The 14,821-nt window shown below is 39.0% G+C and overlaps 1 protein-coding gene across 1 annotated transcript; it reads right to left on the bottom strand.

Annotated features, from left to right (window-relative positions):
* Nucleotides 1-4,645: 4,645 nt before the first annotated feature.
* Nucleotides 4,646-13,613, bottom strand: LOC120291909 (disease resistance protein RUN1-like). The gene is made up of 7 exons (XM_039309714.1): nucleotides 12,870-13,613; nucleotides 11,804-12,085; nucleotides 9,869-10,420; nucleotides 9,233-9,333; nucleotides 7,576-7,627; nucleotides 7,338-7,474; nucleotides 4,646-4,805 (listed from the first exon to the last, which is right to left on the bottom strand). Exons 1-7 carry the CDS (start codon nucleotides 13,611-13,613, stop codon nucleotides 4,646-4,648), a joined length of 2,028 nt encoding a protein of 675 aa, XP_039165648.1.
* Between the last annotated feature and the right edge of the window lie 1,208 nt (nucleotides 13,614-14,821).

Raw genomic sequence — 14,821 nt, 5'->3', positions numbered from 1 at the left:
ATGTTATAATAAGTGTTTGGTGGCCTAAAAGTTAGGATTGCCTTGTACTAAGCGGCACTGCGGGAAAGCCAGGTCCATGTCTTGCCATCCAACAATCTTTCCCGAACATTAAAGCCCTGATTATCCAACTCTAAGCTTTCTAAGCCCTTGAGACCTTCAATGGTTCTTATCTTTGGAAAATCTTCTATCTCAATCTGCTGTAACTTATTTAACTTTGATAAGTTGGGCAACCTTTCTATCCTACAACAATGGGAAATACATAAGTACTACAAGGATTCCAGTTCCGACAAACCACGAATCTCAACCAAACTTTCTAATCTGTTCAGATCCAAGCACCATAGACTTTTCAAGAGTGACAGATCAACAATTTGCATTCACTTAGTTTCAATTTCGTAAAATGTATTGGATCTGGGGAGATAGAGAAGCGTGACATTTGATATTCAATGACACATAGCCAATTTTTCTAACTTGGAAAAGGGTGGTAGTAGACTGATGCCCCTAAATTTCAAGGTTGACAAACCAGATGGAAGTAGATAGATCAGATACTCTTCTAGCAAATTGTTTGTCCAAGTAAGTTGGGCCAAGTTCCTTTGTTGAAGCAGTTAATCTATAAAATTCTAGATAATCTAAACTGAGGAGCCTTGAAAGGTCAAGAAGATTGGAAGTGATGTGCTTGCACAATCTTAGTTATCTTCCACTGGAGAATGTATCTCCTATTATAAGATGAAAAGCAAGAAATGAGTTGTAAAATACTAGTGATTTTTCTTTGGATATAAAGTATCTAGTTATATGTATTTGTGTTGAAACCTCCCTTTTCAGCGGCCTCACGAGTGAGTGCATGTGGATGTTAATGGCTTACTAAGTCTATTAGGCTTAACTCGAACTCTTTTAAGCCCACAAATTCGTAACTTATGGTTCGAGTTTTTAACCAGCAAGTAAATTTTAATTAGACATCGCCACTAATCAATTTATGGTGAGTTGATTGAAAACTCAAATAAAATATTAAGAGATATATTTTACTAAGAAATACAGATTGGTGATTTAATTACACCAATTAATCTATTAATGACCTTTGGATACTTAATCTTGTTTAAACCTTAAGACTTTTGGATTTTCAAAGATTTTCCATACATTTTTGGAGAATAAAATCATATTTTTTTAGGCTTTTTCTGATTTTTCGGAAAATATAAATCATTTTTAATTTTTCTATTTATGATTTATTATTATCATTAAAATAGTTTTAAAATATTAAAATAATAATATTATGTTAAAATAATATTATTATGTTAAAAAAGGAACCCGGGTCGGATCTTTGCCTCCGACCCGAGTCGAAACCAGCACGGGCCCGCCCGCCCGGGTCGCCGGACCTCCATCTGGACTGGGCTTCGGTAAATAGGCCCGATACGGCCACCAGCAAAAATGCCATTAATAAAAATGAGCCCGGCCCGGGACCAAACAAACCCTAGCCCCAAATTCAACCAAAAAAAGTCAAAGCCCAAGAAAAACTAGCCCATTATCTCAATGTGAGCCCAGTCTCAGGGTTAGACCATGTGTTGGTCACGACCCGGGTCCGACCCGATGTTCAGATCGGACCCGACTCCTCCGCCCTCAACTCCCAGGGCGATCACGGCAGATACGACTGAGGCGATCGACGTCGTTCGCCACAGTCCGGCCGAGGGCGCACACCGGCGGCGCCCTAGCTACCCCGAGCCGAAGGTTCGGGCTCCGCCTGGCCAGCCGCCGTCGCTGGCCGAGGATTGGCTCGGCCTCCGCCGAGCCTCGGCCAGACTGGCTGAGGAAGGAGACTCGACTCCATCGAAGGGGCACCATCCGAGGCAGCTCCGCCGCCAAAATCCCTCAACACCCACTCAGGTCGCTACCGTTGCTCCTTACTCCCGCCGGGGCCGCCATGGCCGGTCCGAAAAGGCATAGAAGACACCAGATCTAGCCCAGACAAAACGTCGAACACCTGAGCTTCATCAACTGAAGAGATAAAATGGACGCCGGGAAACGGAACCGCGAGTCCAGGGGTGCGGCCGAGCTACCGGAGGATCTCTCACTCTCCGAACATTCCCTCGGATCAGCTCGAAACCGAACCCCCCACGAGCTCTCTCTCTCTCTCTCTGTGACCTCCGCCCTCCAGATCTGCCCCTATCTCTCGGATCTCTCTCAGATCCAGACCCACCAGCCTCAGATCTGGCTTTTCTCGGATCTTCTTCCTCTTCTCCTTTCGCTCAGATCTCTCTCCCTCGGATTCGTTCACTCTTAGGCCTCCCCCAATATCTCGCAGGGAAGTCCTCCGAGCTCGCTCCTCCCTCTCCGTGTGTGTTATTTGGCCTCCGCCCGACGCTCTATTTATAGGCTTTAGGGGACCGGTCGGCGGTGGCTCCTCGACCGCCGGTCTTCGGCGCTCCGACCGGCCTCCCCCGGCCGAACCGGAGCTCCACCAGTCGAGGTGGCTCTGAAGACGCGTCCGATCCATCCGTGTTCTCGCCGGATCTCGCGCTGCGCCGATCGGCGGCATTAATGGCGCCGGCTCAGCCGCCCCCTCCATCGCCGGCTACTCTAGTTTGCTGTGGTAGGTCGTCCTCGCGTGCGTGAGGTGCAGACGAGGGAAGAGGAAGGAGGAAGGAAAGGAGCAAGGAGAAAAGAGAGAGGCCAGATGGGCCTGGCCCGAGCGGAGAGAGAAAAAGAAATGGACGGGCTGGGGCAAAAGCCCAACCCGAGACTCTCAAGCTCACCCCTATATTTTTTTTTAAAATTTTAAATAAGATAAAAAAAAAGAAAATAAAGCTTAGTAGATGCAAGCAATATCAATACCTAGGTGATGCGAAAATAATTTTTATTAAAGCCAAATTAGTCTTTAATTTTCTATGGAATTTAATCCTAAATATTTAACGAATATTTAAGTGTTAACAATTTGATTAGTTAATTATCCACATAACTATCTCACAAGTAAGTTTTATATGGAAAAGTAACTTCTAATATATGTGTTGACATTTTGATTTTTCCTTGGTCATTTATCACATGAAGATTTGGGGATCGAGTTCAATCCCTAAACAAAATATCAATATCTCATAGCATTTGCATCCATAGTTATTTCGTAAACCGATGCGGTAATGCAACAAGGGGACTCCAAATCTCTTGCATTGATTTTTAGGAATCAAATCCCTTTCCTCTTACAATTAGCGCACAAACCTGGCGAAAAAAAGCTGGTCATTTGGTCATTTTCATCATAATCAGAAGAAATATTCTTTCCTGGAATTAACCAAATTAAGGATGTGTTTAAAAGTTGAGAAAAAAAAGAGATATTCTCGGTCATGAGGAAATGAGCAGGTTCAAAGTGGTAAAGTCCCAATCAATGGGTTTGTTGCTGAAGACAAGGGCAAGTGTGACAATTGAGAGGTAAAATCGGTGGGTCTTTGAAGTCAGAAAGGAAAGAAAATAAATTAAAAGAAAAGAATCAAGAGATAGGAAGAGCAAGTCCAAAGAGTCAAGCATTGACTGGAACAAAAGACAGCCGAGAATCAAGTGGCTGAAGAGAGCAATTGGGAGCAGATTTGAGGAAAAACCGTAATTGATGGGCTGGTGGAATAAAGAGATTGAGCCATTTTTGAAAAAGAAGGCAACAATCGTGCAAATACAGAGCGGGACGATCTCTCCAAGAATCCTTTTCCACAATCGCCTCCAAAGCCTTTAAAAGGTTTTCCATTCAAATACAGCCTCGATAGGTGAAAGTCATGATCATCTCCACGATTTTAGGGACCCCCAGTGCTTATAACTAGAGAACCTCACCACAAGAGCAAGGTAGGGGGGATGAGAGGGCCAAGTACCCAAAAGAGAGAGAAATGAAAATAGAGGAGACACCATCATGTTCTCAATATTTTCTTGGTAGCCTTCATATCATCATCTTTCGAGAAACAGGGAATACGGAGAAAAAATAGCCGTGCCCACAGTCTCTAAGCGACCGTCAGCGAACTCCAGAAAAGCTCATCATTGTTGACCATTTTTCCTGCTGCCGTAATTCGCTGTCCAACCTCACAACCAGTAATTGCTGTCGCAACTTCGGCGATCTCAGCAGTCATCCAGGTCCTAACGTCCTTTGTTCATCTTGCTTCATGATTGCTAAAATCGTTAAACTAAGTCGAGCATCTTTTTCTTTAGCTTAATCTTGTGCGATTCCATTTTGCTATTCAAACTATTTGTAATTGTGTTTTTGTTTCTTATCCAGATTAAGCTCCAGAGGAGGAGTTCATGAGGATTGACATCTCTGTCTCATTCAGTGAGCATTCTCGCGATCTCTTCTCTCGACAATGCTCAGCATATTCACAAAAAGTCATCGCAAGATGGAGGCCACACTATCTTGTTCTCATTAATTTCATGGCCTCCATCTCCACATGCACCCAGGAGAGACCTTGAAAAAAGGACTCACAATATAAGCAAAAGAGAACGTCGAGCGAAAGGGAATATTCTGGCAGCCGCCGTTCACATTTTCTGGCACTTAGCGTCCACCACCTCTGTCGTGCCCTGCCGTCACGCTCCACGGCAACCTGTGCAACCTGTATTTCCAGTGCGCTACTGAATTTCTGTAGTGGTGAAAACCAATGACGAGGCCTCGCCTTGTCTGAGTTGTCTTTCTGCCACACTAGTGTCCGTTCTTGCAGATTTCTCGGAGTCCAGTAGTTGCCACCATCATAGCCACATCATCACGTCTAGGAGACTCCGTCAATTCCAGTTGCTCTTTCTCGACTTGGCTGCTGTGGTCCACTCCCGCCAACGCCAGCACCCTCGGCATTCTATACAACCTGTGCAACGCCAATTCAGTAATCACTGTGCCGGATTTGCCTCTGTGTCGTCTTCAGTTTGAGATCTCACCGAGTCACCGTTTGATCGCTAGTCGGTGTCTCTTCCATTCCATCGGTCTCAATTTCTCGATAAAGTTTTACTACAAGCCTGCATTTCCCCATTTTTGGTCAAATGCATTGCTCCATTTGAAACAGCCCCTTTTGCTGGTCTCTTGCGGCGTCCACTGCATTGGTCTTTGCTTCAACCGTAATTCCTCTCATCGGCTTCGGTGGGCTTTGTAAAAGGGAAGTTAGTTTTTGTTCGATTTGAAAGAATCATTTAACTTTATATTTTTAGTGGTTAAGTTTTAGGTTGTCTCTATTCTCTTCTATTATTCCCAGCAGTAACCAAGGCATATTGGGCTGTTGGGCCTTTAAACACCAAGATGTAACCTAGTATGGTCTTGCGTGGCTTGCTATGGTTGATCCGGTCCAGCACATTATCAATAATGTGATTAATTTTAATAATAACGTTTTTTTTCATCCTTATTGTCTCACTCATGTTTAGAGTTACACAGTGCATTCATAATTTAAGATTTTCATATTTAGGCCCATTTGTCTTCTCTAAGCTAACAAAGAAGAGATACCGAAAGTGCCTTGTGCTTATGAATCCTTGGTTTGCATGGATATCTAATTGACCCAAACCGATTAATGGCAGCTCCATAGGTAAGTTTAGATGCATAATAAATAGGGTATCAAGTTGTGATTGGTACGACTTGGGAGAGTCTGTGCTAAATACGAACTATGGCCTTGATAGAGGAACCTTTGTTCCCATTTATCAATCCTTTAACTTTCTTAGGTGATCCACCTCCGGGAAGGTTGCGATAATATGTAGTTAATAACTTATCTACAAATATCATTCGTAAGTTTTCATTGGAAAATGAAGAGTAATATAATACCAATAAGTTACCTTTTGACACGGTGAATTTTATTGCCCGGAAAATAATTGTTACTCTAGTCATTTATAATTGGTGACGTGCATCCGATGAGGCAAAACAGTGTTGAAACTTGCTGACTTGGCAAGCTGACGTGACTATGTTGACGTGGTGCTTACGCTAACCTCCGTCGCATTCGGCGCTTCGGTAAATATTAGTGGGCTGACACGTGGACCGTCCCATGGTTGACATGTGTCAATGATCTAAGCAAAGACAGTGTTGTTGCCACATGCCCAAGCGACCCTCACTGGCACACCCGTAATTATTTCAATCATTTTGATAGTGCTGATATGCATTTAGAGATAACTTATATGTGGGAATTATTTTATTTGTTTCTGATCATAGAGTTAGACATATCTTCTCTTTTTTTATGATCATGAAAATTGACTGGATTATATATATGTCATATATGCACGTGAATCTTTCAAAAAAATCTGTTGTTTATGATTGTTATCCTGTGGTGTGCAATTTTTTTAATAAAATGGGAATCACCATACAAACACGAAAGTAAAGCAGGAGCAAAGACAACCACAAGTTTTCCTAATTGCATATTAAAATATAGCAAATATGATTTGCTGGAGTACAAGGAATATCTAAACAAGCAAATATTCTATTTTTGGTAATCGAGAATAAGGAAAAGAAAAAAAAAAAAAAAAAAAACTGCGTCGTTTTATGGCTCCATTCTTGTGGGCCGGGCTTTTTGCGTTTTTCTACAATCTTCGCTTGTTCGCAGCCTAGAATTGGTCAAAGCGGGCCGATGCAAAGAAGCATCGTGTGAGGTTTCTCCACCTTGGTTATTAAATGCTGCATTATTTACAGCTGCGGTGTGCTTGTCTTGATTTATGGTTGTTAATTTCCCAAGCCATTAATATGTTATGCAAAAAAAAAAAAAAAAACTCATGTGTTATGACAAAGTGTTTGCATTTTGGAAAAATACTGAATTTATCCGTAAATCACTTGTGTGGCTCGTGAATGCTAACTTTCCAACGATTACTTCATGGTTTATGTGTGTGTATATATGATTGTTGGTTGTTTATTTTTGTTGGGTGCATTTTATTTTGAGGGGGAAAAAAGGATTCTTGAAAATGCCATAGGAGAACCAAACTTGGAGCTTAATTATCCGTAACTTCTTTAGAAGCACATGAAAATGCGTGATAATGAAAACCACAGTTCTTGTCATTGCCTAGTGTAGCATGATATGATTTTCCTGGGTACTTGTATTTGTACTTGTTCAAAGATTTCGTTATTGATGGACTAAAATGACATATAATTGCAAAAGTCCAGAACCTCCAAAAGCACTAGGAAGCTGGCAATAATTCAAGTTCTTGGACACATGGACAAGTGGTTTCACACTCCATGCTGATCTTTCAAACAAAAACCAAAAAAAGGGTTGCAGGCAGTAGAATCACAAACATGACGTTCACCGTCCTACAAAAATTTATTACTTGGAATGGAAGCTCCTTTCTTTTGTTGCAGAGCACCTGAGTAAACATTGACTTTTCAAAGCTCCTCCGTCTCTTGGCACCGTTACAAAGACAAATGTGAAACCTTCGCTAACCCTCCAATAAAGCATGAGAGTTCACTGATGTCCTCGTTCCTATAAATATGCTGACCTTGTAAATAATGCACCAAAGCATTCGAAACGTAAGCCCATTCCTTACGCAGTGAAATATCTGGATCGTCCAAACAATCAAACTAGAATGCAGTTGAACATAGTTTTATTACCTAGAAAGCAAATCCATTCTTCTTCTTTTTGACTACGAACCGAAAGAAGGCTTGAGGATTCGATGTCTTACAATTGCCTGGCTCTCAAAACCGCTAGTAACCTTCTTAACTAGTTCTTTGTACCTGCAACAAGACACAAGTGAAAGACAGTTCATTTTAGCGGGATGAATAGAAAGTAACTAGTTATCAAAATGACAACTTAACTGTTGATTTAATGTCTCAAACAATTGTAACCTGAAGATCTTCAACTCACCACACAAAAGAAAAGAACAATGAAAAGGTAGATAATAAAGGCGAGCAGCTGTACCGCTATGCAAGTCTATCCGACGACAGTTTTTTTGGATGTGATATTTAAACTATAGACATCGACTTCTATGAATATAAATATGGAAATGAAAACTTAATGATTTTATGACTCTAGCAGTTAAGTATTAGCACTCATTAACCTACAGTTACGCCAAATTTTCGCCAGATATTGCTCATTAGAAGAAATTAAGATGCTCTAGAATTCAGAAACCAATGGTAAGTAGCTACTCCAGATGGCATGGATAAGATTAGAACCACCTACAAATCTTGAGGAGATAATTTATCTTTAAATCTAAAATCCAAGGATCTATGTGAAATGACAGGTCAACCGCTATAGAAAACAATAGGCAGTATTTGGATGCCGGCTCTATATATTGAGAAACAAGGGCATATTCTTCCAAGTTGCTCTTAAGGATGTTCTAAAGAAAATAATTGATAGAATTAAATTAACAGATGATGGAAAAAAGAAAAACAGAGGCGCTCCTCTTTGTTTGAGCGTTTTCTTCATCTTCACATTTAAACTAGGGAGAGATTTAAAAAAAAAAAAAAATTCACATTCGTAGGACAAAAGTATCTCCACTTTCGAATGACCCAAAAAGTGCATGAACCATTGCTTAATAGACAAAACAAGTTCACCACCAAATCTTTTTCGCCCATACAAGCTAATTTGGCATTTGACGTGGATAGTGGATGATGGCGTGGGCATGGACAATAGATATCTTAGTAAAACAAATGTCAATGGGACAAAACAATGTCGTGTCTCACTAGTCAATAATGATGTTGTTTTTTGGAATTGTAAATTAATGACTCGTTTGTTTCAACGCGAAAAGAGAGAGAAAAATGAGCAACTTCGTATGAAGGAGTTGGTTTCTCGAATCGAGTTCATTTTGCCCCAAAACAAAGACTAGTGTTCCAAATTGACAATTGGGAGCAAATACATTGACCTGAATGGATGGAAAAGTTTCATATAATTTTTTGGGTCATTTGGAAAGTGGGGATATTTTGGACTTGTGGGTACAAATTCATGCATCTTTTGGGGATTTGGCTGTCAAGCTAGTGGAACACCGTGCTAAATATTAAAATTCCTCTCTTTTTTTTTTTTTTTTTAACTTAAAGATCATAAAAGCATTCTGAAGAATAAGAATTTACTTGAGGGTACGGCTATTTGGATGCAAAAGGCTGCACTGAAGTGACTTTGAAATTCTATAGGGCGTTTTAAGTCTATTGAATGACCTTATATTGTCAAAATTAATCAAAATGGAAGCAATTACCTGTTAGTTCTGGGGCATGATAGCCTTCAAAAATGGTAGAGAACCAATTTCTGCAGGTAACTCCTCAAGAGAACTACACCCCGCTATATTCAAAGTTCTTAGGCGCTGTAGCTTACGAATGGAGCTGTCAATTGTGGTTAAGTTGACACACTGAGCGAGAATCAACTCCTCCAAATCCAAGAAATTAGAGAAGTCGGGTGTCCTTTTTAACTTTCTGCAACCTGTCAAATCTAAGACCTTCAATCTATTCATCTGCAAAAAAAAAAAAGTAAAAAAGAAAAAGTGGAAGTTAAAAAATAAATGAGAAACATTAAATATATGGAAGTACTAGTAATATCCTCATTATCCTAGGTCACTATTTGAGACAATCTAGTGTAATGAGAACGTCCCAAGTCTTTTAAATTTTTTGAAATCCTTTTTTACTTCACATCACGTCCTTTATCTTGATTGCAATGGACTTTTCTATTACTCAACTTGACTCAAACTTTACATCCTTTCAAACCATATCCTGATGTATATTGAAGCAAAATGGCACTTACATTGGAATACCCCATTTCAAAGCCTAAGCAACTTTCAAAGCTAAGAAATCAAGGTCATAAACCACATGAAGCGTTTTCTATGTGAGACATAATTGTGTTTTACTTTGATTAATAAAATTTACAATTTACTCACACAAAATATAAACTACACTTAGATGAAATGAGGAGTGCATCCAACCATTGTGTCAATCGTATGAAGTAATAACACAAAGAAGTAAAACATATATATAGAGTAAGGCATATCCTACCTTCATTCTCTGCAATCCACCCATGCCATCGCTACCAAAATGTAGAGAACCAAATTCTGCAGGTAACTCCCCAAGAGAACTACACCCCGCCATATTCAAAGTTTCTAGGTGCCATAGCTTACCAATGGAGCTGTCAATTGTGGTTAAGTTGACACACCCCGCCACATTCAGAGTTTTTAGCCACTGTAGCTTACCAATGGAGCTGTCAATTGTGGTTAAGTTGACACACCCCGCCACATTCAGAGTTCTTAGCCACTTTAGCTTACCAATGGAGCTGTCAATTGTGGTTAAGTTGACACACCCCGCCACATTCAGAGTTTCTAGCAACTGTAGCTTACCAATGGAGCTGTCAATTGTGGTTAAGTTGAAGTTGACACACCCCGCCACATTCAGAGTTTTTAGCCACTGTAGCTTACCAATGGAGCTGTCAATTGTGGTTAAGTTGACACACTGAGCGAGAATCAACTCCTCCAAATCCAAGAAATTAGAGAAGTTGGGTGTCCTTTTTAACTTTCTGCAACCTGTCAAATCTAAGGCCTTTAATTTATTCATCTGCAAAAAAGAAAAAAGGGAAAAAAAAAAGCGGAAGTTAAAAAATAAATGAGAAACATTAGAATATATGGGAGTACTATTAATATCCTCATTATCCATAAGTCACTATTTGAGACAACATAGTGTAATGTGAACGTCCCAAGTCTTTTAAATTTTTTTAAATACCTTTTTACTTCACATCACATCCTCTATCTCCAAAACCGGCAGTTTGCGTCTTAGAACAACATTTCAAAACCGAAAGACCATAAGTTTCCTTGCTACGAAAACACGAAAGACTCGAATTCACAAATCACACACAAGCCAAAAATACCGACGCCCCCAGATAGTCTCCATCCACCGCCATTGGCCACTAGCACAAACCCTCGTGTCCCCAACTCAAGTGTCTCTTACTCTCTGTATCGTGTGTAATCGAAAGCCTAACAATAGTCAGTATACAGAGTGATTTTAAGATAAATGATGGAAAGTGAAGTTGAAGGCGAGAATGATTTTTCTTGTTCTACCTTCAACTTAGAAAGAATCTGAGATGGAGGGGAAGATCAGCATCCATTAGATTTGTTCTTTAGCCCGAACTGAACTATAGATTTATATGAGATATGATCTGACACGGTAGTTAATTACTAAATTCAATAAGAAGCTCGAGTCTTGGTTCATTAACTCAAGTAAATTAAAAACGTAAATCGTTTGCTTTACAGTTCATAAAAGCAATTATATATATAAACAAATGCTTACCTATTAAACTAGGCCAGTGATTCGCTTGAATCAAGGGTTATGAAGCTGAAGGTCACCTTGATTCTAATATTCATCTTATCTATTCCAAATAAAGGTGTGATCATTCGCTTGAATCAAGGGTTATGAAGCTGAAGGTCACCTTGATTCTAATATTCATCTTATCTATTCCAAATAAAGGTGTGATCATTTTCCCCGTTCAAGTTGAGTGTTACAAATCTTAAAATTCATTCCTGTAAACTTTTGTATCACTAAAAATGACTGAAACTTTACCTCATTCAAATCACAACTGATGCACATTGAAGCAAAATACTTACTTTTAATGGAAGACACCATTTATCTGTTAAAAAAATAAAAACGGAAGACACTATTTCCGAAGCATAGGCAACTATCAACCCAAAGTTATAAACCACATGAAGCATTTTTTATGCGAGACATATCTGTGTTTTACTTTGGTATATGTAAAAAAGTAGTGATTGTTACTTGTACAAAATGTATTCTACACTCAGATGAAGTGGGAAGTGCATGAATCATTATGTCAATTGTATGAAGTAATGAAAGAAGGAAGTAAAGTATATATCTTGCTTCTATCATCACCTTGTTCATCATCAGAGAGGTAATGATAGAAGGAAGTATATATAGTAAGGCATATCATACCTTCATTTGGCTCCACCCACCCCAATCATCTTCAATATCGCTATTCGAAAGGTCGAGTACAACCAAGTTATTGAAGTGAAAGTTTTTCGCATGGAAAGTTGTTTGACATGTCTGCCAAGATAGCCATCTTAGACATGAAAGAACATTCTTGAAGTCGCCAGAAAAATTCGAGCCTTTCACTCGAAGGAACCTTAGATGTGGCAAAGCAGCTAATTCTTCAGGTTCAAAGTTGCGGCTGCAGCTGGTGGCAGTGAGGCTTAGAGCTTCTACATACGGCTTTATCTGCCAAGAGAGACCGAAGATTAATTAAGTGCACCGCCCAAGCACTATTACAATAGCTATCAAGAAAGGAAGCATTTGAACACTTGGTAAACAATTTCTTGAATAGGGAGTCTGCCTGCCATGGCGCCCGCCTTTTCCTAGCTAGTAGACTTACATGTTTTCTTTCACACCGTTAACGAAAATTTTCAGCTCCCATTTGAAGATATATCGTAAATCATTTCTCCATGTCCCATATTCTACTTTTCCAGAAATAAATTAGCATATCAATTAAAATCTTGGTAGGTTTTGGTTTTCTCTGTAAACTGTGTATGCAAGTGATTTAAAAGTTTGGCTATCTACCTGGTCTCTCTCTACCAATTTACAAAACCTTTTGACCCAAATATTTATGAGGGACGTCCCTCACTCACAAGAAAAATGGGAAGTTAAACAAAGCTAACTATACCGTAAAGCAAAATTTTCAGAAAGTTTCTCCTTCAAAACAAAAATTATGCAACATACTCTTTCATTTTACCTCTTTTCCCTCCAATAGTTTTACAGCCTGCTCTTGAATCCACACCCTGCTAATTTGTGGAGGATGTCTTTCTTGGATGATGTGCCTTCCCAGATCTCGCAATTGGTTATGCATCCAAAACTTTCTATCTCTAATTTGTAATAAGGAATTTTCAAGGAGAGCATAAATTGATCTGATAGGATATAAGTGCAAGTCTTTCCACATTATATGTGGATACGTTTTGTCCTCGTTGATGAAAAAGCAAGCAATATCTAGAAATATTTTTTGTTCTACGGAGTCTAATCTGTAAAAGCATGACATTAATGCATCTCGGACTTCCTTAATAGGACATTCATCTAACTGATCTAACATGTCTTCCCATAGCTCTATTTTTTCAAAATGTTGCTCCAGGACCAAGCCCTCCCAATAAAGAGAAAAGCCTATCACCGCAACAGCCAAAGGAAGCATACCCACTTTACAAACAATTTCCTTTGCAAGACAATCATATCTATGAACAATTTCCTCTGCAAGACAATCATATCCTTCCACAGGAGAGTCTCTTCTGAATGCATGCTTATAAAACAACTGAAGTGTTTGACCAAGTTCCATTTCATGAACTTCATAATCCAAAATTCCTCTGGGTTGAATTAGGACCTCTTCATTGGATGATTCCATGTGCATCATATAGAGGATGTCCTTGTTTTTTGTTGTTATAATGATCCTACTACCCGAACCAAACCAATTAGATTTTCCAGCTAGGTAGTGGAGTTTTTCTTCTTCATGTAGATCGTCAAGAACAATGAGGACTTTTTTAGTATCACATACTCTCTTGATCTGATCCATCCCTTCGTCAATGTCTTTAATGTGGTCAGTATGACTAGGAACACCAAAACTTGATAATAGCTTTCGCTGCAACCATCCAAGACCATAACTTTCACATGATCCTTCAACGTCGTGGAGGAAACTACGGCAGTCAAACTGAGGAGATAATTTGTCGTACACAATCCTCGCAAGTGCTGTTTTACCAACACCACACATTCCGTGTATCCCAATGAAACGTACACCACCAGAGTCGACATCCAACTTTTCTATTATGGCTTTTATCTGATGATGATCTTCAATAAAACATTTGGGCAAAGGTTTTCCTCCAAGCTCATGCAAAACGTCTTCAACAATCGCTTCAATCAGTTCTCCGTAACTGCAGCAAAACGGGAAATTTTTGTTTTTGTCAATGACATGAAAGACAAGGGTTTAGATTCCTACCAGAGGTGACCATCTCCGGATCTCTAGGAACCATATGGTTAAATAAGTCAACCACTTCAGTTACTATGGATGGAAATTAAGCGTTATAATCATTTGATACGTATGTTGGAATTTCATGGGATGTCGCTTAATTTTATGCATTGGAAATGCTTTAGATAATGCATGAGCCGATTGATGTGAACGGATGCAGTAACATTCACAGAACTTAAGAAGGTAATATTTTTCCATAATGCTTGGATCGACAAACTAACATGCAGTGACATAAAATCCAAAGTGCTTGTATTTTGAGCTAAATTTATAGGATCGTGTTGATATAGGAGGTGAATCCTGATATAAAACAAAAATAAATTCGGCGTATTGAACAAAATTGAAAGAAGCATAGCAGATATTCTTGATAGGTAAAACTATTTTATAAATTTCTAAGAGAACAATCTTTATTTTTGGCAAAAGAAAAAAAATGGACAGGTTTTATTTGGTAAGTACTCACTAGACCTCTCAGAATATTGTATAGAAGAACCTAATTATTGATTTTTTTGTACCAAAAAATTCAAAAAATCATTTAATAAACAAAAATTAGCTGATATGAAGTTAAGGGCTTTACTAGCATAATAGTTTTTGGACCATTGTGAGACTAACAAATGGTGTGAGTCACAAATTCTTCAAAAGTGACTCCATAACAATTTATAATTATTTGTTATTTATTTTTTTGTAACCCAAAACACGTTGTTAATCTCACAGTGGATTAAGGATAATCACTTAATCATTTCTCTAAAGCCAAATAAATATTCATCCTTGAATTATGCATCTATTAAATGATTTTCTTAGAAATATCCTTCCTTGAATGATGAAATTGGATAAATCTCCCTTCTCTTCAGGGCAAAATCAGAATTCAGGAAAGAATCTAACGTAATAGTCCCTCTCATAAAAGGTGTTAAATGACCTATATGATTTTGGAACAAATTCGAAAGGTTGGCTAATTTTCT

The sequence above is a fragment of the Eucalyptus grandis genome, chromosome 3, assembly GCF_016545825.1.
Source record: "Eucalyptus grandis isolate ANBG69807.140 chromosome 3, ASM1654582v1, whole genome shotgun sequence".
Taxonomy (NCBI): Eukaryota; Viridiplantae; Streptophyta; class Magnoliopsida; order Myrtales; family Myrtaceae; genus Eucalyptus; species Eucalyptus grandis.
This window is presented reverse-complemented; position numbering and strand designations above follow the sequence as displayed.